The sequence below is a fragment of the Bos javanicus genome, chromosome 23, assembly GCF_032452875.1.
Source record: "Bos javanicus breed banteng chromosome 23, ARS-OSU_banteng_1.0, whole genome shotgun sequence".
In the NCBI taxonomy this organism is placed as follows: domain Eukaryota; kingdom Metazoa; phylum Chordata; class Mammalia; order Artiodactyla; family Bovidae; genus Bos; species Bos javanicus.
Genome location: NC_083890.1, coordinates 12263216 through 12291064, shown reverse-complemented (window position 1 = coordinate 12291064; position 27849 = coordinate 12263216). Strand labels below are relative to the sequence as shown.

The 27849-nt window shown below is 40.4% G+C and overlaps 1 protein-coding gene across 6 annotated transcripts in view; it reads left to right on the top strand.

The window, feature by feature from the left end:
- The window catches only part of BTBD9 (BTB domain containing 9), a 412965-nt gene that overhangs the window by 240193 nt on the left and 144923 nt on the right, over nt 1-27849 (top strand). For all 6 annotated transcript variants that reach the window (XM_061399067.1, XM_061399064.1, XM_061399065.1 and 3 more), the window contains one exon: nt 22272-22381. In XM_061399067.1, the coding sequence (XP_061255051.1) occupies nt 22272-22381 (110 nt within the window). The remainder of the gene's footprint in view (nt 1-22271; nt 22382-27849) is intronic.

Sequence of the window (27849 nt, the reverse complement as noted above, 5' to 3'; positions counted from 1 at the left end):
GAGACACTTACTGCCATGATGGAGGCAAGGAATGGGGACACTTATTTTGCAAATTTAAATTGTAAGCCTCTTCTCAACAAGTGAAAAATCAAATTGAGTGGGTTTTTAAAAAATATTTCACTTGCAGATTTTTTTACATTTTGCTAAGTCAAGTCTATCCACTTATGAAGCAGGTCCTACTCTTTCAGTTCTGAAGAACTGAAGCTGGCATTTTTCTCAACCTTAGCCACTAGAGACCCAGATGCCTTACAGCAGCAAAGATGAGACCCAGGGTTCCCCCTAACCGCTTTCTTTTGAGTGAGAGATATCCAGTTGACATTGAGATGAAAATCTCTCTTTCCTGTTGTTTCTTCTGAACCTTGTTTCTGGAAACTAGCAGTTTTCTAATTTATAAGCAGTCTTTTCTTCCATTTTTTTAAAGCAGAAAATTAAAAAAATACTCTATCTACAAATCGTTCATTAAGGAGCATTCAAAAATTTTACATATGGGTTGAATTGGCCTTCAGGGATTGGTTCTTCAGTTGTGTGTATGCGCGCTCAATCATGTCCGACTCTTTGTATCCCTGTGGACTGTAGCCCACTAGGCTCCTGTGTCTACGGAAGTTTCCAAACAAGAATACTGGAGTGAGTTGCCATTTCCCACTCCAGAAGAGCTTCCTTCCCCAGGCATTGAACCCATGTCTCTTGCGTCTTTTGCACTGGCAGGCAGATTCTTTACCACTGGTACCACCTGGGGAGCCCTGTAATAGTAGCATGAATGCCATGATTATAAATGAGTCAGATATTTGCTACTTGTTTTCCTTCAGTTCTCATAGCTATGCAGATTAGCCCCCAGGTCTATGGCCTGACTTATGGACAAATGCAAGTTTAAGTTAAAAAAAAAAAAAAAGGAGGTGAGGGTAACCTGTGGTTCAACAAGCCATCCCTGTCCCAGGTTGGGCAAGCCAGTTATATGATATACCGAAACATAGCCTTCGTGACATACCTCTTTATTTCCCAGTTTGTGAGCTTGAGCAAGTTAGTTAAACACTATGAGTGTTCCTCAGTTTACTCATCTCTAAAATGGGGATAGTGGTAGTGCTTTACTTTATAAGTCATGAGGATTTGGTGAGTTAAAATGGGTTAAATGCTTAATACAGCGCCTGGCATATACTCAGTGTTCAATAAATGTTAACTACTTCCTTTTTTTCCTTGCTGTAATTATTATGTTAGTATCATTCAACATTAGCCTTGATGTTGTAAGTGTTAGACACAGTCCTGAAAACACCTTTGGAGTCTGGAAACTGCTCAGTCTTTCAATTTCTATTGTCAGAAGATTTCATTTTCTTAGGTCTTGATTCATTTACACCAAGCTGGTACCTTACTGAATGATTTTGAGGAATCTCTGGGAGAAGTCATAGAGCAGAGAGAATTCATCACCTCTCAAGATTCCCAGGGCCTTATCTTATTCATTAACCTATTTGGCTTACTTTTCTCCAGTCTGTGGTACATCAGTATTTTCATTTTATCCTGTTAGGAGAACCGGGAAAAAAAATAAGGTTAAAGGATTTGGTCTAGGTTACCTGGGTTTGGTAACAGAACTAGTCACAAAAACCATTCTGACTGTTCTTCATGGATGTGGTTTATTACATAAAGTCCTTCCACAGCTAAGGTACCATATGTGCCATATCACATTAGCTACCAAGGTCAGCCAAGGAATATTGCAGTGTTTTTTTTTTTTAATCTCATGAGTTGAATTCCTTAAATGTTAAATCTAAGTATTTTATCATAAATATTTAAAGCAAATAACCAATTTCCACTTAATCATAAAGCACAACTCTTGTTAGTCTGAAAGCATTTGCATGGAAAATTACACATCACGTTAATGTATTTTCTGTCTGCTTTTGTGTCCATATAAAAACAACAAGCCACAGATGCACAATGACATCATCATCACTGAACCAAAGAAGGAAGAAGAGGAAGTTACTTTGTGAGCTGCAGATGTAAACTGTTCCCTGTCAGGCTGTCAGTGCTTTGCTTAGTGTTTTTAGGAGGGAGTCCCTGTGTAGAGTCAGCCGCAAGATCAGGGACAGTTGACACTCACTCCTCCCGCAAAGTGAGTCCAGAATTTAAACACAGTGTCCTCCAAACGTCCCTTGGCATGAATGAATGTGATTTTTTTCCTTAATGCTACATTAAGTTCTCTAGTTTGTCCCACTCAGCTCCACTGCTTCTTCTCTAATGTTGTGTCCAATTTTAAATGATTTGAATGATGGGCCTTCCATCTTTTACCTGGCCAGTGTAACCCCAGAGTGCCTAAGATTCACATGGCCTTGTTACTCCCTGCGACAGTCATGCTGCAGCAGACCTGAGAAAGAAGTGGCAGAGCTCACATGATTTTAATTGCTGCCTAATAGGCTATAGCAACCTGAGCATTTTATTAAGAGGGCATTTAAAATTAGCATTATTATTCTAGAAGATGCTTTCACACTGCAGTAAAAATCATGCTGAGAGAATGTCTGATGTGCAACCCAATTTTGCCATTTTCTTAATTTCTTCCCATTACTCCTAGTAATGTACCTCTCGAGCCATTTTATCCTCTTTGTACTTCTCTGATTACATAAATAATTTTATCTTCTCCCTTTCTGTTTTTCCCGGAGTATTCAGGATAAGCGTAATCATAATAATAGAATTGGGGATTATTACATGTAGACTTTTCAGAGTTAGAGTAACTTTTAAAAAAATAGATGTTGATGAATCCCATAGAAGTAAGCAATATGCACCTTCTCATAGCAATAAACAGGAGAGTTGTGTGTGTGTGTGTGTATGTGTGTTTTTTAACCTTTATCTTCTCTTAAATCATTCAGTTCTGTCATTTCCGGGCCACTCTCTCCTGTTACTGACACTCCCATGAGTGAAAGCCAGATTTCAATATCATCATCTTTCTAGAGAGGAATTTTTATCTCTCCTCTGTGATGATATTTGAGCAACTCTGCCGTCATACCATGGTTATTTAATTCTATTGTATTTATAAGCAATTCTCCAACCTGCTGACAGTTGTCACTTAGAAACCTTACTAGTGTTTTTCCCTTCTTCTCTGTACTCATCAAATCCTGCCACTGGACACTGTCTGTGCACTGTCCCACCAGCATTTGGCTACCTTATAAACAGAAGTTAGAAAATAATATGCACTGTTTAATTGAGGTTTTTATATACCAAGACATAAGCATCTAGTTTCATACTCTGTAAAACACCCATGAAATATTCTTAGTCCTTTGCTATTTGGGAGTAACTTATACTCCTCTAAGAAGTAATTGCACATAAATATTATTTGCTTTGATGAACTTTAATAGTTTTTAAATTCTTGTATTCTTAAGTACAGTTCTTACAATGATTACCATTTGTTTATCCACGTTGATTCATTCATTTAGCTAACATTTGAGGACACTGTTGCATTATACTGGGCACTATGCTGGGTGGTTTGAAAAAGAAAATAAGCAAGAAAAGGTCTCTGTTTTCAGGAATATCAGAGTTCAATAGGGGAAGCCAAAAAGCAAACACTTAACTAGTGTTTACTTAAACAAACACTTAATGTGTGTGTGTGTGCTCATCTGTGTCTGACATTTTGTGAACCTCATGGACTGTAGCCTGCCAGGCAAGAATACTGAAGTGGGTTGCCATTTCCTACTTCCAACCAGGGATCAAACCTGCATCTTTTGCATCTTCTGCGTTGGCAGGCAAATTCTTTACCAGTGCACCCCCTGGGAATCATACAATGTGAGACATGCTCTAATAGAAGTTAGGTGAACAATGGTGAGGGAGGAATTACTGCTTCTTAAGATAAGTCAGTACTAATGGGAGACTACATGAAGCATGTGCCCTTTGAGTTGGGCTTTCCAGGAGAAGTTAAGAGAATAAGGGGAGAAAGGTATGCCCAGGAGCAGAAACCACACTAGCAGGGCATAGAGACCTGAAGTACATTGAGAAATAAACCATGAGTCCAACATAGGGCATCTGGTTGAAGTAGCTAGTGATGGAACCAGAAAAATGAGTGGCAGTACACTGAAGTGGAATGCAGTAATCTGCAGCAGTGTTAACCCCAAGGTAATTAACCCTTGCTCTTGAAACATGTGTTTTTATTTATGTATGACTATAGGTGTTTGTTATGATTTAGACTAATGGTTCCCACCCTTAGGTGTGTGTTAAAATCTCTGCCTCATTCTGATTAGACTCTTTAAGGGTGGCATCCATATATTTTTAAGTTCCCTGGGTGATTCTGATGGGCAGCCAGGGTTGAGAACCATCAATTCAAACCCCCTCAGTGTTTAAACAGGTACCAAGAAGACCTTGTCTCACTGAAACTGGTAAGTGATACCCTTAAGTCAGAAACCATTCAACCCGTAGGTTGGTAGGAAGAGCAGCCTTTACCCCTCTCCACAGAGTTCTTTCCCCTGCTGCTGCTACTGCTGCTAAGTCGCTTCAGTCGTGTCCGACTCTATGCGACCCCATAGATGGCAGCCCACCAGGCTCCCCGTCCCTGGGATTCTCCCATAGACGGCAGCCCACCAGGCTCCCCCGTCCCTGGGATTCTCCAGGCAAAAACACTGGAGTGGGTTGCCATTTCCTTCTCCAGTGCATGAAAGTGAAAGTGAAGTCGCTCAGTCGTGTCCGACCCTCAGCGACCCCACGGACTGCAGCCTACCAGGCTCCTCCGTCCATGGGATTTTCCAGGCAAGAGTACCGGAGTGGGGTGCCACCCTACAACTTGTCTTTAAACATGCTCAGATAACTTCCACCTACTAATGGGTAAAACAGATCCTTGTAGCGTCATCTTGTTTACTCTTCATAGCTAAGTCCCGTGCTTCCATTTTTAATTTCTGTTCTAGCCAAGTGCAGTCTAGACTCAGTTCTGCTGCTTAGCCCACAGTCCTCCCAGACTTCCTGGGTGTTGCATTCCTGCATTTGCGCATGCTACTCTTCTCCCTGGATTTTTCTTCCATGCACATTTTTTCCTTGACATCCCCCACTCATATTTCAGCACTGAGCATCACATCTGAGGTCTCCTGCATTATAGGTGATTCTTTACTGACTGAGCCACCAGGGAAGCCCTCATGCCCAAGAAGCCTTCTCTGATCTTCCCAGTCTGGATTAGGTGGCCTTCCTTTGTGCTATTATGCTATTTTGTGTAGTACTTGTAAAATAGCATTTATTAATATATATTGTAATAACTTATCTGCATTAAAACAGTGGGCCTTTTAGGAATTGATTTATTCATATTTATTTCCATATCTAGTGGTTCACAGTATTCAGCATATAATAGTTCCTCAATTTAAAACATTGCTAAATTAGTGATGTCAGATATAGTCATAAAAGCGAGTAACTGCTATTCGCTAGTTTTTATGCCAATTACTGAGCACTTAGTATGTGCCTTGTCACGTACTGACCAAGTGCTTAATACATGTATCATTTAACTCCCCAAAGTTAGGTCATGTTACTTTGCCTTTTATGGATGAGGAAACTGAGGCTTTGAGAAGTTAACTTTGAAAACTGAATTGCTCTTTTTGGTGTCTTTCTCAAATTGGAATTTCACATTTAACCTGAACTGAAGGACTTCTTTAATGTAGCCTGTAAAGTTTCTAAAATGTAATACATAATCATCCAATTATATTCATTTTGTTAATTGGCAGTATTACCAGTTGTCTCTGGTGTTTATCAAAGGACTTTTTTTAAAGATGGGATCCTAAGTGGCTTAACTAGTATTTTTTTTTTCTTTTTGTCTAACGTTTATACTTTTGCTAGCTTTTTCAGTGAAAATAGAGGAGCAACCATTTGTTCTGTTTGGAAATTAAGAGAGACCAAATGATTAAAATCAATAGACTGTGCCATAGCCTCCAATTCCCCATCCTCTCTTCCTACCAAAGAATCTCTGGAGCCAATAGTTTGAACACCCTCCCTCAGAAACCTGCTCATAAATAGAAAAATCAGCTAGTTTGACTTTCCCCCTCTGCTCCTTTCTCCTCCTCCCTGCTAATGAGCAGTGAAATGGCCTAATGACTGGGACCAGAGGGAGGGGAGGGCAGAGAAGAAAGCCTGAGTAATCTGCACACTGAATTATCAGCCTCTGTGTAATTGAGTTTTCTTTGGCTTCCTTCATTTTGGAGTTTAGCATTTTAAAGACACTGAGGGATGCACTGTTTCTCCAGGCACTGAGATGAGCCGTGTTTTCAGTTTCTGCCATGATCATTTTGATCTACCTCTGTGGCTAGAAGACTTGTGCTTCTGATGGAGACTCCAGAAAGGAGGACTCTGAATGAATGACAAGGTTCTCTTTTCCACTGAGAGTCAAACACACAATGGCCTTTTCATGTCCTTGTCTGTTTGACTGTGTGTGATAGAGGCTGGAGAACATGTATGTGGCAGAAGCGGCCCTGGAAGATAAGGAGAATGCTGAGCAGAAAATGAATGCAGCCCAGGTTCACACAAGTCCTGGAAGGGGAAATAGCTGTTGGTGGTGGAGAGTGAACATCTGTCCTGGTTTGCCTGAGACTGAGCTGCTTCTTGGACTGTGAGACTTTCAGTAGTAAATCCAGCACAGTCCTGGGCAAACAGGGATGGTTGGGCATCCTGTGTGCTTAACTTTCCTTATCTTCACAAAAGGTTCACAGTCAGTTGGAAATTATTTCCTATTACCTTTAAATCCTAACTCACTGAATGAAAACAAACCAAACCTTGAGAATTTTCTTGAACTCCCTGGAATAAGCAGTAAATTGAATGGCGCCTTGTTGAAAGCTCTCCGCCTGTCACACCTGCGTCTTGTGCTCCGGTTGTCTGGTTTAGAACTCTTGGCTGCCCCACGCCTGTGAGGTATTGCTTTGTTCTTCCGCCCCTTCTTCTTTTGCTTCTGCTGCAATAACTGCAAGGATTAAAGAGGATATACAGTATGTACTTTCTCTTACTTTGGCACTTGCGTCCCACAGCTCTGCTTCGATTCAGCTGGCTGGGCTGGGACTTTAGGGAGCCTCCCGGCGACCCACAGCTGAATCTATCAGGTCCCCTGCAGCAGCTGTTATCTGAACCAACTGGATCCTGTGACAGCAGCAGAGGAAGGGTGCAGCACGAATGTGCAGGAAGAGCACCAGACAAGCCTGTCTCTGCTCCAGAGAGTCTTAATCACCCCATCTGCATGTGGAGCATGGTGATTGTTCTGGAGAGAGTGGGAAGGGAGGAGATGGTGTTTTTCCACAGTTATTAAGATAAACAGAGCAGCCAATACTGTCTGTGCAGCTGTTTCAGCGTGAGGATGAACGGAATTATTTTATTTTTACTCAGTGGGAATTAACACCCCCCTCTTTCTTTTTGAGAGAGGGAGACTATGGCTAACACAATAACTCACTGATTTGAATCTTTCTGCAGAATGGTGATAATTTATGTGACTGTCTGGACATATCCCTGTTTGGACATTTAATTAGTGAAAAACCAGTTCAGAAGATAAAATAGCTAAATAATCTGAGGCAACCATTTGAAGATGTAGTAGAAGGAATAGGACAAGGAAGGGGAGGGGATGGAGGAGCAGCTACAAGGTGACAATGTTATTTCAAGACAAGAAAGAATAAGAATAAAGAGTTGTAGCCCTCAGGCTGAAGACAGGGAAGGAGATGAGGAAGAATGATTATTATCTCTTGTGTTATTGTCCTAAGTACCAGACCTATTTAAAGGTTTACCCTTGTGGCCATAGCAGGTTGGAAGACCCAAGGTCTCAGACTCAGTGAGTAAGTCCAGCAAAGATCCGTGATTGAAACCTCTATCCTTATAGGAATAATTACAGGCATGGACACACTTTGGTGAAAAATATTATACTTAAGCTTTCAGATAATGATGGCAGAATGAACACACATTGATTCTCACATCCTTCAGAACAAGATTCTACTAGAATGAGAGTAAAGAAAAATTTTAAAGTATTAATCTACAAGGATAAAAAAAATGGGACGAGGAGATTAAAAACATGGAAGAAGCTGTAAAGCAGATAAATGATTGGTTAATGATTTAACAGGCTCAAGAAAACTGAGTCCAGGGCTTCCCTGGTGGCTCAGTAAAGAGTCTGCCTACCGGTGTAGGAGTCAGGGATTTTGATCTCCAGACTGGGAAGAGTCCATGTGCCGTGGAGCAGCTAAGCCTATGAGCCACAACTATTGAGCCTGTGCTCTGGAGCCAAGGAGCCACAACTGCTGAAGCCTCAGCATCCGGAGCCCATGGTCTGCAACAAGAGAAGCCACTGAAACGAGAAGCCCGTGCACCGCAACTGGCGAGTAGCCCCCACTCACCACAACTGGAGAAAACCCCGCACAGCCATAAATAAATAATGTAAATTAAAAAAGAAAACTGAATCCTAAACTACTAAAGCCTCAGAGGCTTAGAAATTAGGGGCACCAGGCACCTTTGAAGCTATGATGAAGGAGGTAGGTAGGAAGGGGCTAAAATGTGGAGAATTCGTTAACTGTGTGCTTATGGGACAATTAAGAGCTCTGGCTTCTCTTCCCCACTTCATTCAACTTTGACTGCTTCTCTCCCACTCTGATAGAAAACTGGAAGATTTATTTCTTCTCTTTTTTCCAATTCTGTTAAGATAAAACTGACATATAACGTTGTGTAGGCTAAACGTGATGATACATAACATGCTGATTTAAAAAAAACTTTTTATTTTACATTGTAGTATAGGGCTACATTAGGGCTTCCCTGGTGATTTAGTGGTCAAGAATCCGCCTGCCAAACAAGAGACGCAGGTTCAATCCCTGGGTTGGAAAGATCCCCTTGAGAAGGAAATGGGCCACCCACTCCAGTATTCTTGCCCGGGGAATCCCATGGACGGGGGAGCCTGATGGGGCTACAGTCCATGGGGTTGCAAAGAGTTGGACATGACTTAGCGGCTAAACAACAACAACATAGTTGGCTAACAATGTTGTGTTTGTTTCAGGTACACAGCAAAGTGATTCAGTTATACACATACATGGAATCTATTCTTCTTCAAGTTCTTTTCCCATTTAGGTCATAACATGGTGATTTGACATAGATATGTTGTGAAAGGATTACCATATGTTTATTTAACATTTCCATCACCTCAGAGAAGTATCTTTTTTTTTTTTTTTAATGGTGAGAACACTTAAGATCTAGTCTATTAGCAACTTTCAAGTATATAATACAGTTGTTAGCTGTAGTCTCCATGCTGTATATTAGATCCCCAGAACTTATAACTGGAAATTTGTACCAGTTGACCAACATCTCCCATTTTCTCTCAATTCCCACCCCCTGGCAACTATCATTCTAATCTATTTTTAAATAAGTTGAGATCATGTAGTATTGTCTTTCTCTTTCTGACTTTGGACATTTTTTCTTTGATGAAGATAAACAGAAGGTCTCTAAACTGGGAAACCGTACACAAGTGAGAAGGATCATACTGTCGGAGGCTGAGGTGCTCTGAGGCTTAGACTCCACCTCTCAGTGATACCTCCCCCGCCACACACACAGACAAGTATGTTTTCCTTTTTCATCACTCTGAAACTCTGGTAGTCAAGCCCATATCTTCCATGCATACGATTAGAAACATCTTTCTAGAATAACGATCAGTCCAAGAGAGAAGAACTAAAGAATCTGAAAGTGAAAGTGAGGTTTTACTGACTGTTGACCCATTCAGGCAACTAACTATATCTTCAGAATTTCCTTTTATATGTCTGGGTTCCTTTCTGACAACCTCCTTGACAACCAGACATTCGAGGAAACTAATAAGAAACATGAAGACTAAAACAAATAGGAAAAGCACTATACAGGGAGATGAAAACGTTTAAAAAATTATTGCTATCTTCAGAGAGATTAGAGTAAATCTATCAATCTTAGACCAAGAAGAAGCCATAAAAAAGGAGCATTTGAAAAATATGAAATACATTTGGAAATTTAAAATATTAAAGCAGAAATGGAAAGCTTGGTAGAGTGCACAAATGATAAAGCTGAGGAACTCTCCCATAAAGTAGAACAAAATTACAAAAAAAAAAAATGATGAAGACAGCCACCGTGTCCTGCTCACCTTCTGCTGCACACAGCGGGGTGTTGCTCCAGGACCTTGCTTCAGACACCTCCTGCCCTACTTTAAATGATTTAAAACCCTCCTGTGGTCACCTCCTCATGCTTCACAGAGAGCAGAGCTAGTGCACGTGGTCAGTTCTAAGAAAGGCTGCATTCAACAAGAGCACCAAGGGAACCAGTTCTTAGTGACTCCACGTCTACTAAACTCAATGACTGCAGAACTCAAACTGTATAGAGAGCACCTGGGATACTGCTTGGCCTCCGATCCACCTGGAGACAATGACAATACAAATGACTCTAGGAGGATTTTTCAGAAAGGATGGGCGAAGAAGCCTCTTTGGGCAGGAAGATCTTTGGTTCCCCACCCATCATAGCACATTGATAACTGCTGACCCCATCACTACCAGTGTTAACTGTGCCTGTTCTGAAATATTGACTGACTTCTTGATACAACCTGATTCTTACTATGTGAATTGCTATTCCTTTAATTTGACCTGGGGTGGCTCAGATGGTAAAGTGTCTGCCTGCAATTTGGGAGACCTGGGTTCAATCCCTGGGTCAGGAAGATCCCCTGGAGAAGGAAATGGCAACCCACTCCAGTACTCTTGCCTGGAAAATTCCATGGACGGAGGAGCCTGGTAGGCTACAATCATAGGGTCTCAAAGAATTGGACACGACTGAGCAATTTCCCTTTCACGTTTTACTAATTTGACCTGAATGTTTTTCAGACCAGTAAAAGCACCCTTTTTCAATACATTGCACTCCTTCCCCTGATTCCTGGGTTTTGGCACCAATAAGAAACCATAAACTAATATGTTACTTGGTGGGATAAGCAACTCAGTTGATTAATGCACTAAAGTCCTCTAAATTTCAGTTTTAACCATAAAATGGAGGTATTAATTCCTGCCCTCCAAGTTAGGAATTTATATATAGTTTGTGTATGAAGGGGAGTTATTGATATAGAATATAAGTTTTGAGTGTCCAAAAATTGATTCACAATTTTTAAAAGTTATATTCCAACTATAGTTATTATAAAACACTGGCTGTATTCCCTGTGTTGTACAATATATCCTTGTAGCTTATTTGTTTTATACATAGTTTGTACCACTTAATTCCCTACCTCTATCTTGCCCCTCACTCCCTCTCTCTTCCCGCTGGTAACTACTAGTTTGTTCTTGATACTGTGAGTCCTTTCTGTTTCTTTAGATTGACTAGTTTATTGTTGCTTTTTAGATTCTACATGTAAGTGATATCATACAGTATTTGTCTTCCTCTGACTTCACTCAGCATAGTACCCTCCAACTCCATCCATGTTGTCACAAATAGGAAATTTACATTCTTTTTTGTGACTAAGTAGTATTCCATTTTATGATGTGTCTGTATATGTATCATGTTTTCGTTATTCACTCATCTGTTGATGGACATTAGGTTGCTTCTGTGTCTTGGCAATTGTAAGTGATGGTTCTGTGAACATTGGGGTGCATGTATCTTTTCAAATTAGTGTTTTCACTTTTTTCAAATATATACCCAGCAATGAAAAGTTTACATTAGAACAAAAGGTAGACTTATATGGAGATTAAAAAATAATAAAAAAAAGATAAACAGAGGAAGTATAAAAGTACAGGTAAAGATAAGGAGGTCCAATATTCAAAACTAGGAGTTTCATAAAGAGAGATTTTAAAAAATTCAGGGGAAAAAGTCAATAATTTAAGAATATTTACCGAAACTGAAGTACATGGATTTCCAGATTGTGAAGGCCTTCTGAGTACCCGACCCAGTTGAAGATGATAGACCCATACTAAGGCATCATGAAATTTCATCATGTTAGGGAAGCAGAGAATATCTACAATTTTTTTATTTTGGCTGAGCTATTTCAATCCTAAAAGATGATGCTGTGAAAGTGCTGCACTCAGTATGCCAGCAAATTTGGAAAACTCAGCAGTGGCCACAGGACTGGAAAAGGTCAGTTTTCATTCCAATCCCAAAGAAAGGCAATGCCAAAGAATGTTCAAACTACTGCACAATTGCACACATCTCACATGCTAGCAAAGTAATGCTCAAAATTCTCCAAGCCAGGCTTCAACAGTGTGTGAACTGTGAACTTCCAGATGTACAAGCTGGATTTAGAAAAGGCAGAGGAACCAGAGATCAACTTGGCAACATCCTCTGGATCTTTGAAAAAGCACAAGAGTTCCAGAAAAACATCTACTTCTGCTTTATTGGACTACACCAAAGCCTTTGACTGTGTGGATCACAACTAACTATGGAAAATTCTTAAAGGGATGGGAATACCAGGCCACCTGACCTGCCTCTTGAGAAATCTGTATGCAGGTCAAAAAACAACAGAACTGAACATGGAACAACAGACTGGTTCCAAATTGGGAAAGGAGTATGTCAAGGCTGTATATTGTTACCCTGCTTATTTAGCTTATATGCAGAATACATCATGAGAAACACTGGGCTGGAAGAAGCACAAGCTGGAATCAAGATTGCCAGGAGAAATATCAATAACCTCAGATATGCAGATGACACCATCCTTATGGCACAAAGCAAAGAAGAACTAAAGAGCCTCTTGATGAAAGTGAAAGAGGAGAGTGAAAAAGTTGGCTTGAAGCTCAACATTCAGAAAACTAAGATCATGGCATCTGGTCCCATCACTTCATGCTTTATTCTGGGGGGGCTCCAAAATCACTGCAGATGGTGACTGCAGCCATGAAATTAAAAGACATTTGCTCTTTGGAAGAAAAGCTCTGACCAACCTAGACAGCATATTAAAAAGCAGAGACATTACTCTGCCAACAAAGGTCTGTCTAGTCAAAGCTATGGTTTTTCCAGTAGTCATGTATGGATGTGAGAGTTGGACTATAAAGAAAGCTGAGCGCAGAATTGATCCTTTTGAACTGTGGTGTTGGAGAAGACTCTTGGTGTTGGAGAAGTCCCTTGGACTGTAAGGAGATCCAACCCGTCCATCCTAAAGGAAATCAGTCCTGAATATTCATTGGAAGGACTGAAGCTGAAACTGCAATACTTTGGCCACCTGATGCGAAGAACTGAATCATTTGAAAAGACCCTGATGCTGGGAACGGTTGAAGGCAGGAGAAGAAGGAAACGACAGAGGATGAGATGGTTGGATGACATCACCAACTCAATGGACATGAGTTTGAGTAAGCTCTGGGAGTTGGTGATTGACAGGGAAGCTGGGCATGCTGTAGTCCATGGGATCGCAGAGTTGGACACAACTGAGTGACTGAACTGATGGGTAAAAATTTCTTTTAAAAATTGAAACAGTTAAGCCAGTTTTGTTTTATTTTAATGAGAATTCCAAACACCACAGCAGTAGCAGTGACTTTAGTCATATAATAGAATCCTCTTGTCTGTTAAAAAATAAATCCTTTCTTACAAAGTGCACTTTTACCTTACGTGCATTTCACTCGTAAGTTTTTCCTTCCTTGAACTTCTGAGCCAAGTGTAAAGATTGACATTTTCTTTCTGATCATGGACTTAACACTAATGCTGTACCAGTAAATTCTAGGTCATGAATGGTTGAACTCTTAAGAAGCTTTGGGGAGGGAGAAAAAAAAATCCTTGCCAAACTACTCCGCTTCCCAACCTGCTTGCTAATCCAGTAGAAGTATGGTTTGGGACAGGCTTCAAAACTTCATCAGTGGATAGGACTCCTAACACAAAAGGCATGATGAGTACAGGAAAATGTCTTTTAAAATGACTGGGCAAATCATTAGCTTTGAAGGTGTCCCATGTCTGCCAGCCCCTATGACAAGCTGCAGGCTCTGCAGTTCACCAGTAGCACCACTTGGAGCATCTTGCTCTTTTGTTTTCTGTTCTGCTTGCGTTAAAGTTCTAACACGTTGCAGATTTTAACAACAAAAATCTCTTAGTGCTGCCATTAGTATTCTTTCATGCTATTTGGAAGCTGGAGTGTACAGGCTTCTACAGTGTAATCAACCATACACTTCTGGCTTTAACAAACCCTGAGACAACATACCACACCAGTTTTGGTGCCCAGGACAAGGGTGCTTCTCTGTCTCCTATTATTTGCTTTTCCTGTGCTGTTGGTGTGAGTGGTCTTTTCAAGTTTTCTGTCATATTATTTTTGTTTACTTTGACTGCTCTGCTTCTGATTGTTAGCTTTGTATGTAGTTGTACTGATACCTGGATTATGTAAATCTGTGGATCTTTTTTTTTTTTTCCTTTCCCTGATTGATTCTCTAGGTAAAGGTCCAGAATTTCCCAAAGGGCAAAGGAGGGTCCCTGAAATTTTCTGTGAGCATCGAAGCAGTGTGGGAATAGTAGGTGGCAAGTGTGTGGCTTTTCTGGGTTGAGCTTGTTTTCTCCAAATACATTTCAGTTAGTTCTCTGTTAATACCTGTTATTGCCTGGAACACAGGTTTCTTTGCATAGCTCATAAAGAATACAGAGGCTTTGATGCATGTGTGTTCTGTTGAGCTTTGAAAACTCCAGCCTGACTGTGTAAGTGTGTAGGGTATGAGTTTTCCGTGAATGGAAATAATGCATGCAAGGCCTAGCATATGGGATGAGTTCTGAAGCTGGCAACTTTTGCTCTAATTCCAGTGCTGGTTTCTCAGGGGTCTGGAGTGAAGATCTGTGCCTTCCTTACTCCCTGTGCTCTCTTTAATTATTCTCTTGACCTGGGGCTCAGTTTTTACTTCCATCATTCTGACCGTCTTAGGCAATTCCTGTCTTATTTCTTAGTATGTCAGATGTTTACATTCTTAGAAGGATTCTTAGATTTTTCCTCTGGGAAAAGTAAATTCTTTCTCTTTCTGTTTGCCTCTCGTCCTTCTGTATTTAATCTTCTACTCTAAAAGGAAAAAAAGGCTCCTCCAGCCCTTCAAATTATAAGTTACAGTAAGTGGCATATCCCCACCGTAGTCTTAGGTTTAAAAAAGAGAAACTTCCCTTACCCATCATGATCCTAAAGCAGGCTTGCTACAGGTCATAGCAACCAAATGAGTTCTTGCACATTCATAGGGAAACTAACAAATTTAATTTTCTTCTACTTTTTCTCTAGTGCACAATTCCATTAGACTCATTTGTCTACATTCATGGAAATGCACAGCCTACTGGATAAACTGAAAAAGATAATGCAGCCATTTTAAAGATAAAACTGGTGAAATTCTCTCTCCTGCTCCCAGCATCTTGGTCTAAGGGAAAAGTTAATGAAAAAATGCAAATATTGAACTTTTGGTAATTCAGTTCTATTTCTTAAAATATGCTTTGTATTGGTTTCATATGTTTCATTGAGTAGTAAAATTGGTTAGCAGTATTCCCATATGAGAATTTGTTCACAGTGGCACATAGCAGAGACAGAGAAGGGGTTGGTTTATGCATATTCACGATCTTTCTCTCCCCTTGCCCTCCCTCCGCTTGCTCCTCCCTTCACCCTTCTTTTCTCTTTCTCCCTTCTTCTTCCCTCCATACCTCTCTCTCTCATCCACTTTTTGTTTTATATCTTTCACTTGCCATCTTGTCTTTCTGTAATCCCTTGAAAATTTGCAGATCTAATTCTCTGGGAGGAAAAAAAGCAATAAAAAGAAAACTAAGCCATGAAATAAGTAAGGCATTTCTTCCCATGGAATTCAAATCAGTTCCTCTTTCTAGTTCCTAAGAAATCTACTTAATTAGATGTTTGCCTATATCCTGCTAAATATGTACAATACACTCATTTACAGTATATCCGTGTTCTCAGGCAGAGCTAGTCACACCTTCCCTTTTGACTCTTCTTTTATTCCTGGAGGGAAAGGTTTTTGTTAATATAACTGTTTATCCTTCCAGTTTAGCAAGTTTGTCTATGAAGTTGTATGCTCAATATCAATAGATCACTTACCAACCAGTGGCTAATTATTTGATTTTTTAAATTTGTTGTCTGTCTCCTGACCTGAAATGTAAATTCCATGGGGAATAGATTTTACCTGTAGTATCCAATCCCATATCCCAGCACCCAGCAGGAGTAGCTGACGCATGCTCAGTTAATATTGATATTTGTTGGCTAAGACAGTGGTTGTGTGTGTGGGTTGCGGGGAAGGGATTATTTCTCTTTTAGCTATGTTTGTTTTGTTTGCAGGGAGGACTTTTAGAGTTCATGCTGCTAAATTAGCTATTTTAAGATTAGGCTACCATGTGTGAATAGGTCAGCAGCTCTTATGTCTTTCTACTTACCATTGCTACCAATATGGAGCCTGAGACTGGGAGAAATTAAGGAACTTGCCTCCAATTTTCTTTCTAATACATTGTGAAGCTAGTGACCTACTAGCAAGTAGGTCATTCTTTCGGCTTAATCCTGTCAAAAATCATACAGTTTGATGGGTCTTAGTCTTACCTTCTAAACTGCACTATGAACTTCTCCCGATGAAGGTTTATGTCCTGTCTTTCTGGTCCATTTCAAACAGTGTTTAGCAGAATTTCTTGTATCTAGTAAGTGTTTGTTAAATCTTGATCAAGAGCAGATTTACCCAGTATACCTACAGGGGTATTAACTGGTAAATGTGCAAGTAGAAACAAATTAAGCAAATTTACATATTATATCATTTTCATATGATTTATGTAAATAAATATTATAGTTCTTTTGTGATATTAATTTCAAGTATGTTTTCATAGATTGAAGGCATTATGGCAGGTTTTAGGTTCTACATATGCAGAGATGGGGAAAAAGCCTACTGTTCAAAGTGCACATTTCCCCCAAATGAAAAACAATGCTTAAATATTTATCTCTGATGTTGAAATGACTTTCTGTTTTGGGTTACACTGGGTTATGATGTGTTAGTAGTTATTTACCAGTCTTATCCGCTCTGCATGCTAGATTCTATAAAGCATCAATTTTCTCTGGAAACAAAATGACTTCTTGTTTTGTTTGCCCTTCAGGTTGAGTAGTGGAGTTGCTAGAACATAACTGCTCCCTCTGCAGGGCTAATGGTCAGACAGTTTCAGGGCTGTTCTCCAAGACAGTAGCCTCTGCTTAGGCTAACTCTGCAGAGTGCTTAACCTTTCAATAAGTCTTCCTCTCTCATATAAGCAAATGCTGCTGGGACCCTTTGCTGAAGTCAGTGGAGGAGAATCTATAGCTCCACAGATCAGCCATAGGGCAGGTTTTCTAACAGTAGCAAATCTGTTCTGTTGCAACATGCTTTTCCTAGAAGCTTTTTGTCATTCTGGCAGTAAACTGTTTTCCACTTGCTGCCTTAGCAACAAGACCTGAAGTCACTTTCCCCTCCAGTCTGGGTTTGATTAGAAGAGCGTTAACACTGTACCTAGAACTAGAAGAAAATATCATCCTGGGGAAACCCACAGATGTTACCAGCTTCTTGGGCTGGAGAATTATTTATATACATTCTTCATATCTCCTTGCAAGGAAAGGTCAAATGGGAAATTGTGGAAATGGTGAATTCCAAACCCACATGGTCCTGAGTCCCTAGAAAATGCTGTAGTTAAAGTTCTTGTCGTCTTTCTGGCCACAGCAAAGGACAGTCTTCTGCAGAATTCTCCATGGGGACCTCAGAGGAAGAGCCAAAATGTTAGGGGTTCCTTCTTGTGTTGTTAGGGATCCCAGCCTTAGGCTACCTCTAGTTTTCTCCAGAGTCTTTGTTTAACCCAAGAATATAAAGTTCAATTTGAGAAGAAAGTTTTGTTTACAAGAGAATAAAATTCTGATGGATTTTGGCTTTAGTTTATCCCTTGAGAGCTCATTTAAATATTTTTTGCTGAATTCAATCTTATCTTGTAGTAGAATCTGCTCAGTTCAGAAGTTAGGTGATCATGTAACTAGATGCAAAGGTTAAGGATTAACTGTAACCACAAGTAGGCTAAAGACTAAAGAAACAAAGACTTGAGGATTCCAATGGGTTTAAAGTGAGGGGTGCAAGTTGCTGCTTTGTGTATTCAGTTTGTTAAAGATGTGTTGTTTGTGGCTTAGAAATGAAATATTGTAGCATCCTGACAAGAAGTGATGGAAAGAAGATTAAGAATAGGAGTTTGTAGTACCTCCCCAGAACAGGCAGGGAATACAATGAAATCTCCAAGGGAAAAATTTTCTAGGTCACAGTATTATGGTGTCTCTTTGTAAGAAGTGCTAGTTTTCTTGGTAAATTAAAACCCCAAACTTCCAGAGTTTGCACAAAAAAAGGAACTCTTCTGTAGGCACAGGTAGCTGGACCAAATATGGGCAAAAGATTCTTCCCTTGTTTCTTTATGCAGAGCTTACTTAGGTCAAGAACGTTTAAAAGAGACTTTTCTAAAGACTAGGGGCTTAAAGCAGGAAGTGACATAGAGGCAGGTAATCTGCATTTGGAATGCAGATTCTCGCCATGGACCATAACACCTATACTGTGGGGCCCTAAAGGGACGACTGTCCTGGCCTGTGCTCTTGAGGTCCATCTTTGGGCCTGGATGCACCACTTTAACACCTGTAGTTAGGAATGCACTCCCAGACACCCAACAGTCTCTAAGTCCAAAAGAAATTCTGCTTCCAAGGATCTACTCTTTGCATTTCTGTTTAATGATACTGTACTCTGCCACACCCTGCACTAGATACTTTAACTACTTATCTCATTTAAATATCATATAAGATTTGTTTATTGATCCATTTTATAGAGAAGGAAACTGTGATTCAAAAGGTTTAAAGCTTTTTTTCCCGTAGCGACACAGCTAATTAAGTGATGGAGCTGGGCGACAAACCTGGTTCTGTTAGACACTAAAGCTAGTACTTTAAAACTCTAGTGCTTCTCAGTTTTAGAGTGCTATCCATGGGGGGTTTAGGTTTAATTTTATCAAAGAAGAATCTCTTTTCACCCACAATATTATAGCTCCTAGAAACTTCTGCACTGAAACATCCTGTTTGGAACTGTTGAGGCCCCAGGCGTTGTGAGCAGGACTAGAAGACAGCTAACAGAGGGAAGAGAGGAGACCATTGGAAACAGACTGTTGCACCAGAGCTTGTGTGGACGGCATTCATCTCCATCAGAAAGGGCCAATCTGTTGCATATCTGCCTTCCTCGTCCCTGTTTAAGTTTTAATTATCTTCCAACTGTCTGAGCTGCTGTTGAGGACCTCAGAGAGAACAAAGGATAGCTGTCATATTTTTCAGCAGCTCTCCTTTCTGCACACTGATGAAGTCACTAGCTGCCACTGCCCTTATCATCAGGTTAGATCAGAGTCTGAGTGTGCATTGGAGAGATGATGTTGAAAGAAGAAAATTAAGCTTAAGTTTTACCTTTTACTCAAAATCTTTTGTGACAAAGAAAATATAGGATCTACTTCTTCTTGTTAGGTGTCATGACCCAGAAGCAAGTTTTGTTTTTCAAAAAAAAAAAAGGTAGAGAGGACTCTATCTCTCCCATCCCCAGCCCTTGGGTTTTCAATAGCTTGGATAGTGGTTACTGCTGCCTGCAGGATGTTCCATTGTGAGCCTCACTAAGAAAATCTGCTTGTGATCGAGGATGGTACCTTGATGGTACTTCCTCCTTCTCCCTCTGGACATTGCTCCTGGATCAGGGCACGCTTTCCCCTGAGCTGGACAGGGCCCCTGAGTTCTTAATGGAGAGCTCCAGGATGCCCTACCAGTCACTGAAGTTGGGGGATTAGTTAAGCCTGTTTTCTATTTCTAGTCGAGATCTTCAGTGAAGGACAGAGTCCTTGGCTAAACGATTCTTTGCTGGAGAAAAGGAGCATGGCTTCTTTGCTGTGACTTTGTTACCATTTTTTTAATGTGTATTTGAGTAAGGACTTTATGCCACTTTTGTAAATTAGGCTATAATTTTATGGAGACTTAGAGAGTATTGTAGAACTAGAATAATTAAACTTGTTAGGAGCATTACATATAACAGGCTAATCAAGAAGTGTGATGTACAGTGGTGAATTGCTAATTTGACCTCAGGATTATGCAGCAGAGATAACATTATCTTCATTTATACAGAACTTTTTTTTATCTGGAGGCATCTCTCAATGCTTTTGCAATCATATATATTATCTTATTAGTTATCACAAACACTATCATTAAGGCTGTAAAATATATTCCAGTACAGTTTTTTATTTTCAGTTTCCTGTAATCAGGGGATGAGAGAGGGGAAAGTTCTTTAATTTCTCCCATTCCTGATATTTACACCAGGGTAAAATTTGGGAAATGACTGTTACCTAAACTTGGAGGCTGATTCCATATAATGTTTTAAAAAGAAAGAGAGGGAGGGAACATTAGTGCATCCCCTTAGGTCAGCCTGAACTGTTAACCTTAAGAACTGCCACTGGGGGAAGGCCCTATTATTCCCTCCCTTGCTCCTCTATCTCCTCAGTATTAGGAAAGCTATCTCTCCTTTGAAAGATTTGACCTAGAGAACAGGAAAATGATCTGATCAAATTCCACCAAACCACATTCCCTCCAAGGTTGCAAAAAGCAGCACTCACTGTCACGACCATGTGCGGTTGAAAATGCTATGCTTGTTGAGTTCCTGTGGGTTTAAGGAAATGGATAAAATTAGATTCAGGCCAAGGTGCCAGGCTTAACACACCCCTTCCATTCCAGAAAGCCCAGAGAGATTGTTACTGCCAGCAGTAAAGAACAACACAATCTGTTCTACTCAGACCATTTAGGACTTATTTTAAGTGAACCCCATCCACCTACCCAAACCCAGTAAAGTCAAACACCTTCTGTCTGCCCTGAAGGCTGGAGAGAACAGATCATAGCCAACCTCCTGCTTACCCAGAGGGCGATGGTGAACACAGCAGTTGCCCTGACTCTCCACACAGGAAGAATGGTGTCTCCCTGCAGCGGGGATGGGAACACAGAGCAGCCAGTCCAGGAGAGGGCATTACTATTGGTTATGAAGATGAGCGATCAGCTCATGTCAAGGAGCAGATGGCTAAATGAGGTGCACAGGGATTGCGGTGAGATTCAGGCTTGAAGAAACAGGAGAGAAAATAGCTCATGATACAGAATCCCCAAATATAGCCTCTATAATGTGAATTTTTTTTAAATTGCCATTTACATTATACAGTTAACTTGGAGGGATGAGAAATGTAAGGAAATTACCAAATTAGTGAACAGCGATTAACTCAGAAGTAAAATTACATCATCTAAATGGAAGGTTGTTTTGCACAGCGGAGGGAAGATATTACTAAAACCTTGCCCAGTCTGTCATCTGCTAATTGAAATCTGTTCGTTTAATACACTTAATACGCTGCATCCTTCAGAGCACATAGTTCATAATTTGGGAGAGCGTTATCAGTTCATCTGTTATTTTTTGCCTTGCTCTTCTTTAGAATTCCAGGATGTGTGTAGCACAATACGTTCCCCGTGGAATTGAGTGACACTCAGAAGAGTCCGTTTGTCTGTTCATTAACCTGTGAACTGTCAGGTCCCTTTGGAGAATGAAAGGGGCAAGTTGCTCCAAGATTAATGCTTGTTTGTCAGAGGTGAAGCCTCCAGGGAGATCCAGAGGGTGAATAGGCTGAGATGCTCGAGACCTGCCCCATGAAACTCTGCACTGTGTGCAGATGCCAGCTCCCTGCGGCCAGGAGGGAGGCTGCAGAGCAGGCTGGCTCACCTCCGCACATCACTTCCTCTGGCCAGGAGAAGGCATCCTAGCAGTCAAGTTGGGGACTGGCATAAGAATATAGGGTTCACATCCTAATGAGAATTTAGGAGCAACATTAAAATACAAGAAACTGTGAGTGGTTTTCAGTAGTGTCTATGGATTTTTTTTTTTTTTACTTTAAATGAGAAAGCAGTATTGATTTCATGCATTTCATCCAATGGGTGAAACCTTTCATTGAGTTGGAAAGTATTTGATTTTGTGTGTGTTTGTGCACCTGTGCACAGGCACGTTCCTAACCACGAGGTAAGGATAGAAGCTGTTATTCTCCAGTGTCAGTGTCTCATGGATGTATAATTGTGCTGACATTTGGGAGTTGAGCTGAACAGCCCCTGGTTTGATTTTCTAGGTGAACCATGTCTAAGTTCTACTTCATTCTCTGGAAAGTGGTACCTCCCTAATTCTCCTGTAATTTTTCTAGACTCAGTTGGAGCTAACCCCAAGGAGCAGATGCAGGGTCTGAAGCCTGTTCAGAGTCTCTCTCAGTCTGTGCTCTGGTAGACTGTATGTTTACGTAGTATATCTTTTTCTCTTATCCTTGGATTTGTTATGATGGAAGCTCATTTTCTTCAACAGATTTTCTCCTCTTTTTACCCCCAGGTATATTCGAATAGTTGGGACTCACAACACAGTGAATAAGATTTTTCACATTGTGGCTTTTGAATGTATGTTTACAAACAAAACCTTCACTCTGGAGAAGGGGCTGATAGGTAAGTGTTACAATTACATTTTTATGTATCACATAGCTATGTTATCTTCAAATATTTTGTTATTCCATTAACTCATCTTAATTCACCTGTTAATCAGCTTTGACTAAGAGCTCTGGTTAACTTAAATGCCTTCTGGCTGAGTGACATAGAAAGGGCTTATATTTTTAGAAGTAGTCAAAATAATAATTCTAGTAAACTTAAAAGAGTGTAAATATTATACTAGTAGTTCAGAATTGGAAATGTTCTAGTGATTCATTCAGATTTGCTCCGTGGGGAATGGTTGTGATAGTCGGGCACAGCCTCCTGTACCAAGAGGCTTTTCTATATTTAATGGTGGGTAAGATCAGGGAGGAAGTCAGTATAATATTGATCCAGTGCTCCTACTTTCCAAGGCTGTGCAGGTATTTTGGCCTTTGATTTGATATGAACAGTGTGCTCAGCTATGAGAATATCTCCTTTTCATAGACACAGCAGTCCCTATTTGCCCTTCTTTGTCAAGTTCACCTCAAGAAAATGACTGCATGTAATTAAAATAAGACCAAAGTAACTAAATTACCGTAATGAAGATTATCTTGTGACCAGTTCAGCCTGGCTAATCTTTGGAAAGGACATTTTAAATTTCATTTAGTTGTTTGGTTGTTTTCTGTTGTGCTTTGTTTTTGCTTTTGTTTTAGGTCATGTTTAGTCTGGCTGTCTCAGCCCTTAACATTGTGATACCATGAGTGGCTTTTTCTGTGTAGGCTGATTATTTTTCTTTAATCCATGCCTACAGGTTTTTGCTCATTTCCTACCAAGATCATGTTTTGTAACTAACTAGATCCTTGAATCTGCACCTTTACCGCAGCTTTCTTGGAAAAGGAGCTCTCTTATGTTCAAGTGAAGGGATAAGATACCCATGCCTTGGTATACCTAAAGTAGTTCTTTACCTTTACAAAGGGACTCATTTCTCATCTCCTACCCAAGTCCTGTTCATGCTGGGACACAGAACATATTGACAATGTCCTAAAAACATGGTGAAAACTAGAATGAGAAAGATGAGGGTAGCTTAGAAATGTTTACTAATTCTATGAATGGTCAAAAGTCTAAATTTTCATAACACTTTTTGTTTCCTAAACATAATCCTTTAGGGAAATTTGAGAGAGTAATACTAATAAAGTAGCTAGAGTAGAAATTATTCCAGTGTATAGAAAAGTTTTAGAGCTCAACTAAAACAGTTTGGTTTTGACTTTGCAATGGGTGTAGTTTTTAGTATTAAATATAAATGTTGATAAACCTTGTGACTTTTTTTTTGGAATTTTTAAAAATTTTAATTGGAGGCTAATTACTTTACAATATTGTGGTGGTTTTTGCCATACATTCACATGAATCAGCCATGGGTATACATGTATTCCCCATCCTGCCTCTTTGTGACTTTGAAACCATTTGAAAGTTAACAGTGGGCATTACCTGATATTATCAAGGCTTTTAATTCTGTGAGGGGGCATAGAATTGTGATGATGGAGTGTTTTGGAAAGGCTATTCCTTTTTACTTGCTGCCCATGTTGTTTTCTAGACCAGACCTGACTGTGCATGTGATTGTATATTACTGAGAAGGATCTTATTAGGAACCAAACCACCTTTGCAGCCATAGGAGGTGTAGAGCATCTGGCTACTCACTTCAGCCTGGTAGACTGCATTTTGAGCATGTTGTATAGAAGGCCCCTTTCCCTTCTTAGTGGATGAAGGACAGGTTTGTAGGCACTGTAATTATCGAAGAAACAAATCTATCTGGCATGAAAGGCCACCGCAGGAATGAAACTCAGAATCAGTTGTAGTGAGGGATGCTGCTGTTGGTCTCTCTGTTTTGTCCAAACTGAGTTAGTCAGCATTATCAGAAGCCATAATAGTCTCAGACATGTCAAGGGATAAAAGAAGACTGTAGAGAGGCTACAAGTATTTCTGGTGTCTGGTCAGACACTTTTTTCAAGCCCTCTTCTAAGATGCTCACATTGACTGCCAAGAGCACTGCAGTCACTTGCCTGTCGTCCCTCCTCCAAATAGGAGCAGCGGTGCAGGCAGGCAGGTTGGTGTGTGTGCTTGTCGGCAGATGGCCTGCAGTGGGGTCCCCGCTGGCTCTGCTTTTACTGTCTTCATGGCTCTAAGTTGCCCCCATGCTGGGCAGACAGGGAGCTGGTTTAAGTCATGAGAGCATGTAGGGTGATTTCATTATCCTTTTTCTGGCATGGCAGCTGTGCCAAATTTACAGGGGCATTTGAAACAGCAATGGCCAGCTTTCCATGTTGGTGATCAGGTGCGTTTTAGCTGCACACAGGCCTCAGCCACAGCCATTCTACAGGGACCTCCAAGAAAGAAGTGGTCCTTTAGTGAGGCCACAGTGTATGTAAGAATCACCTGGAATTATTTTTAAATTGTAGTTGCCTACTGCTCCTTCTATCCTATGAGATATGCTGTTCTCCCTTGAGAACCACTGATCCAATGCCAGGTTTTCATAGGGGAAAATATAAAACTACAATAATGTCATCATGAATAACTAGTGGTATCTAGGAGAAGGCAATGGCACCCCACTCCAGTACTCTTACCTGGAAAATCCCATGGACAAAGGAGCCTGGTGGGCTGCAGTCCATGGGGTTGCTAAGAGTGGGACACGACTGAGCGACTTCACTTTACTTTTCACTTTCATGCATTGGAGAAGGAAATGGCAACCCACTTCAGTGTTCTTGCCTGGAGAATCCCAGGGACAGGGGAGCCTGGTGGGCTGTTGTCTATGGGGTCGCACAGAGTCAGACACGACTGAAGTGACTTAGCAGTAGCAGCTGTACCCTTACATTTCGAGATTCAGAATTTCTATCATATTTCCTGGCCTTTGTTTCATAGCTCAGGCTACTCTCATTAGAGTGGTATTCTCCTGCTGCTGAGTGTGCTCAGTCGTGTCTGACTGTTTGTGACACCATGGACTGTAGCCCACCAGGCTCCTCTGTCCATGGACTTTTCCAGTAAAGAATACTGGAGTGGGTTGCCACTTCCTTCTCAAGGGGATTTTCCTGACCCAGGGATAGAACCCATGTCTCTTGTGTCTCCTGCACTGGCAGTCAGATTTCTTTACCAACTAGCACTACCTGGGAAGTCCAATATTCTCCTAAATTACTTTAAAAAATACTTGTGTCAGAGACATTGCTTTGTCAACAAAGGTCCGTCTAGTCAAGGCTATAGTTTTTCCAGTAGTCATGTATGGATGTGAGAGTTGGACCATAACGAAAGCTGAGCGCAGAAGAATTGATGCTTTTGAACTGTGGTGTTGGAGAAGACTCTTGAGAGTCCCTTGGACTGCAAGGAGATCCAACCAGTCCATTTAGGAGATCAGTCCTGGGCATTCTTTGGAAGGACTGATGTTGAAGCTGAAACTCCAACACTTTGGCCACCTTATGCAAAGAGCTGACTCATTTGAAAAGACCCTGATGCTGGGAAAGATTGAGGGCAGGAGGAGAAGGGGACGACAGAGGATGAGATGTTTGGATGGCATCACTGACTCAATGGACATGGGTTTAGGTGGACTCCAGGAGTTGGTGATGGACAGGGAGGCCTGGTGTATTGTGGTTCATGGGGTCGCAGAGTTGGACATGACTAAGTGACTGAACTGAACTGTGTCTTTTAAAATTAGATTTAATGTTATTATTTAAAATGTATAATGATGTTAGGAGAAACATGAATAAAAATAACCATACCAGCTTTGTAAGATTTTAGTCTTCCTTTTCTACCAAAGGGTTTTTTTTCACGTTTTTGTTGATAGCATGTCACTCTTCATACTGCTTCATTTGCACAGACTCTTGGGGAGGCTTTGGAGCCCTGTGGGTTCATGCATCCATGGGAATGGGCCCACCTTAAGTGCACTGACCAGACCTGGGCATCAGACTCACAGCTCTTCTCCCACCTTATCTGCTGCTGCCACCACAGCCCTTTCTTATTTGGTGGCTGCTTCTGGGTAGTGCTGGGATGTATTCTTGCCTGGGAGAGTCTTGCCTCTTTGTTAGGAGGCATTTGTAGGAAACTTAACCTCTTACTGCTGGTGCATAGAGGAAAGTTAGAATAGATATGACTGCTATAAATAGATATGAGTGCTATTTAAACATTAAACCTCCCAAAGAATGTATTTGCTTGCCTTGGCACTCCACTTTGTGATATGTCTGTGGCATATGCCAAATCCCTCTAGTTTTTCATAATACTTGCCAAAACTTCCTTTTCGTTTAATCTTGTATTTAAATTCACTTCTTTGAATACCGTCTTAGTTGTTCAAGTAGAGGGAATGATACACACCACTAAGGTTAAAGAATTACTGACGCATAGACAACCTGGTCTTATCTGTATGCTGCCTACTTCCTCCCCAGAAGATTATTTTGAAGCCAATTCCAGACACTCTATCATCTTATCCATAAATACTTCAGTATACATCTCTAAAAGTAAAGCCTTCCTTTTTGTGGCCATAATCACAATATCATTATAACACCCCGAAATTGAATCATTATTACTTCTGAGTATTAAATACCCAGTCAGTGTTCAGATGATCATAATTGAATCAAAGTCTGGAGTGAGATTATATGTTTTTATAGGTTGTTTAAATCAGAATTCAATTAAGGTCCATACTGTCAACAGGTAGCTCTTTTGACTCATAAATCTCTTAAAATCTGTAGCTTTCCTTACACATGTCTATCCCTGTCTTTTTCTTTTAGTTTTCCTCTCTTTCTAATTATAATGTGTTTGTTGAAGAAACTAACTTTTTGTCCTGCAGAGTTTTAAACAGCCTGGATTTTGATGATTAGATCCCCATAGTAATAGATCCTCTGTTGTATTTCTTGTGTTTAATAGTTTGATAGAGGCTAAATCTGATTCAGGATTTTTTTTGTTTTGTTTTCTGTTTGTTTGTTTATAAAATGCTCTATAGATGGTGGTATATGTCTATCAAGAAGCAGAGAGAAATCTTTGGTTGCCTCTCTCTCTTGGATAGTCACATCCACTCATGGTTATTAATATTTCCTAGATTCATTCTTTCATAATTTGGATGTATAAAATGATTCTATTCTAATCCTATCATTCCTCCTCTAGAAAAACTTTCCTGAACACTCATTTGATAATCCTAAAATGCAGTTTGCCCAGGAAAAGTAGGATAAATGTCATATTCTTTTTTCTTTTTTACCACTTTTCAAATTAAAAAGGTAGTTACCTAGCATCCTCCAAAGGTAACCAGTAAGATTTGTTTCTGGGGGTTTTGAGGGGGAGGAGGGAGGAAGGAGAATATCATTTTGAATTTATGAGATTAAACAAATTGGACATCTTTTAATCCCTTGGGTTATTTCTTATTGATATTCAGATTGTCCGTATCTTTAACTTCTTCATATTGGCTGTTGAGTCTTTCTAACATGATCTCAGTAGTCCGCAGTAGTTCCTTGATTTCTGTCATGACACAGTGTACCAGC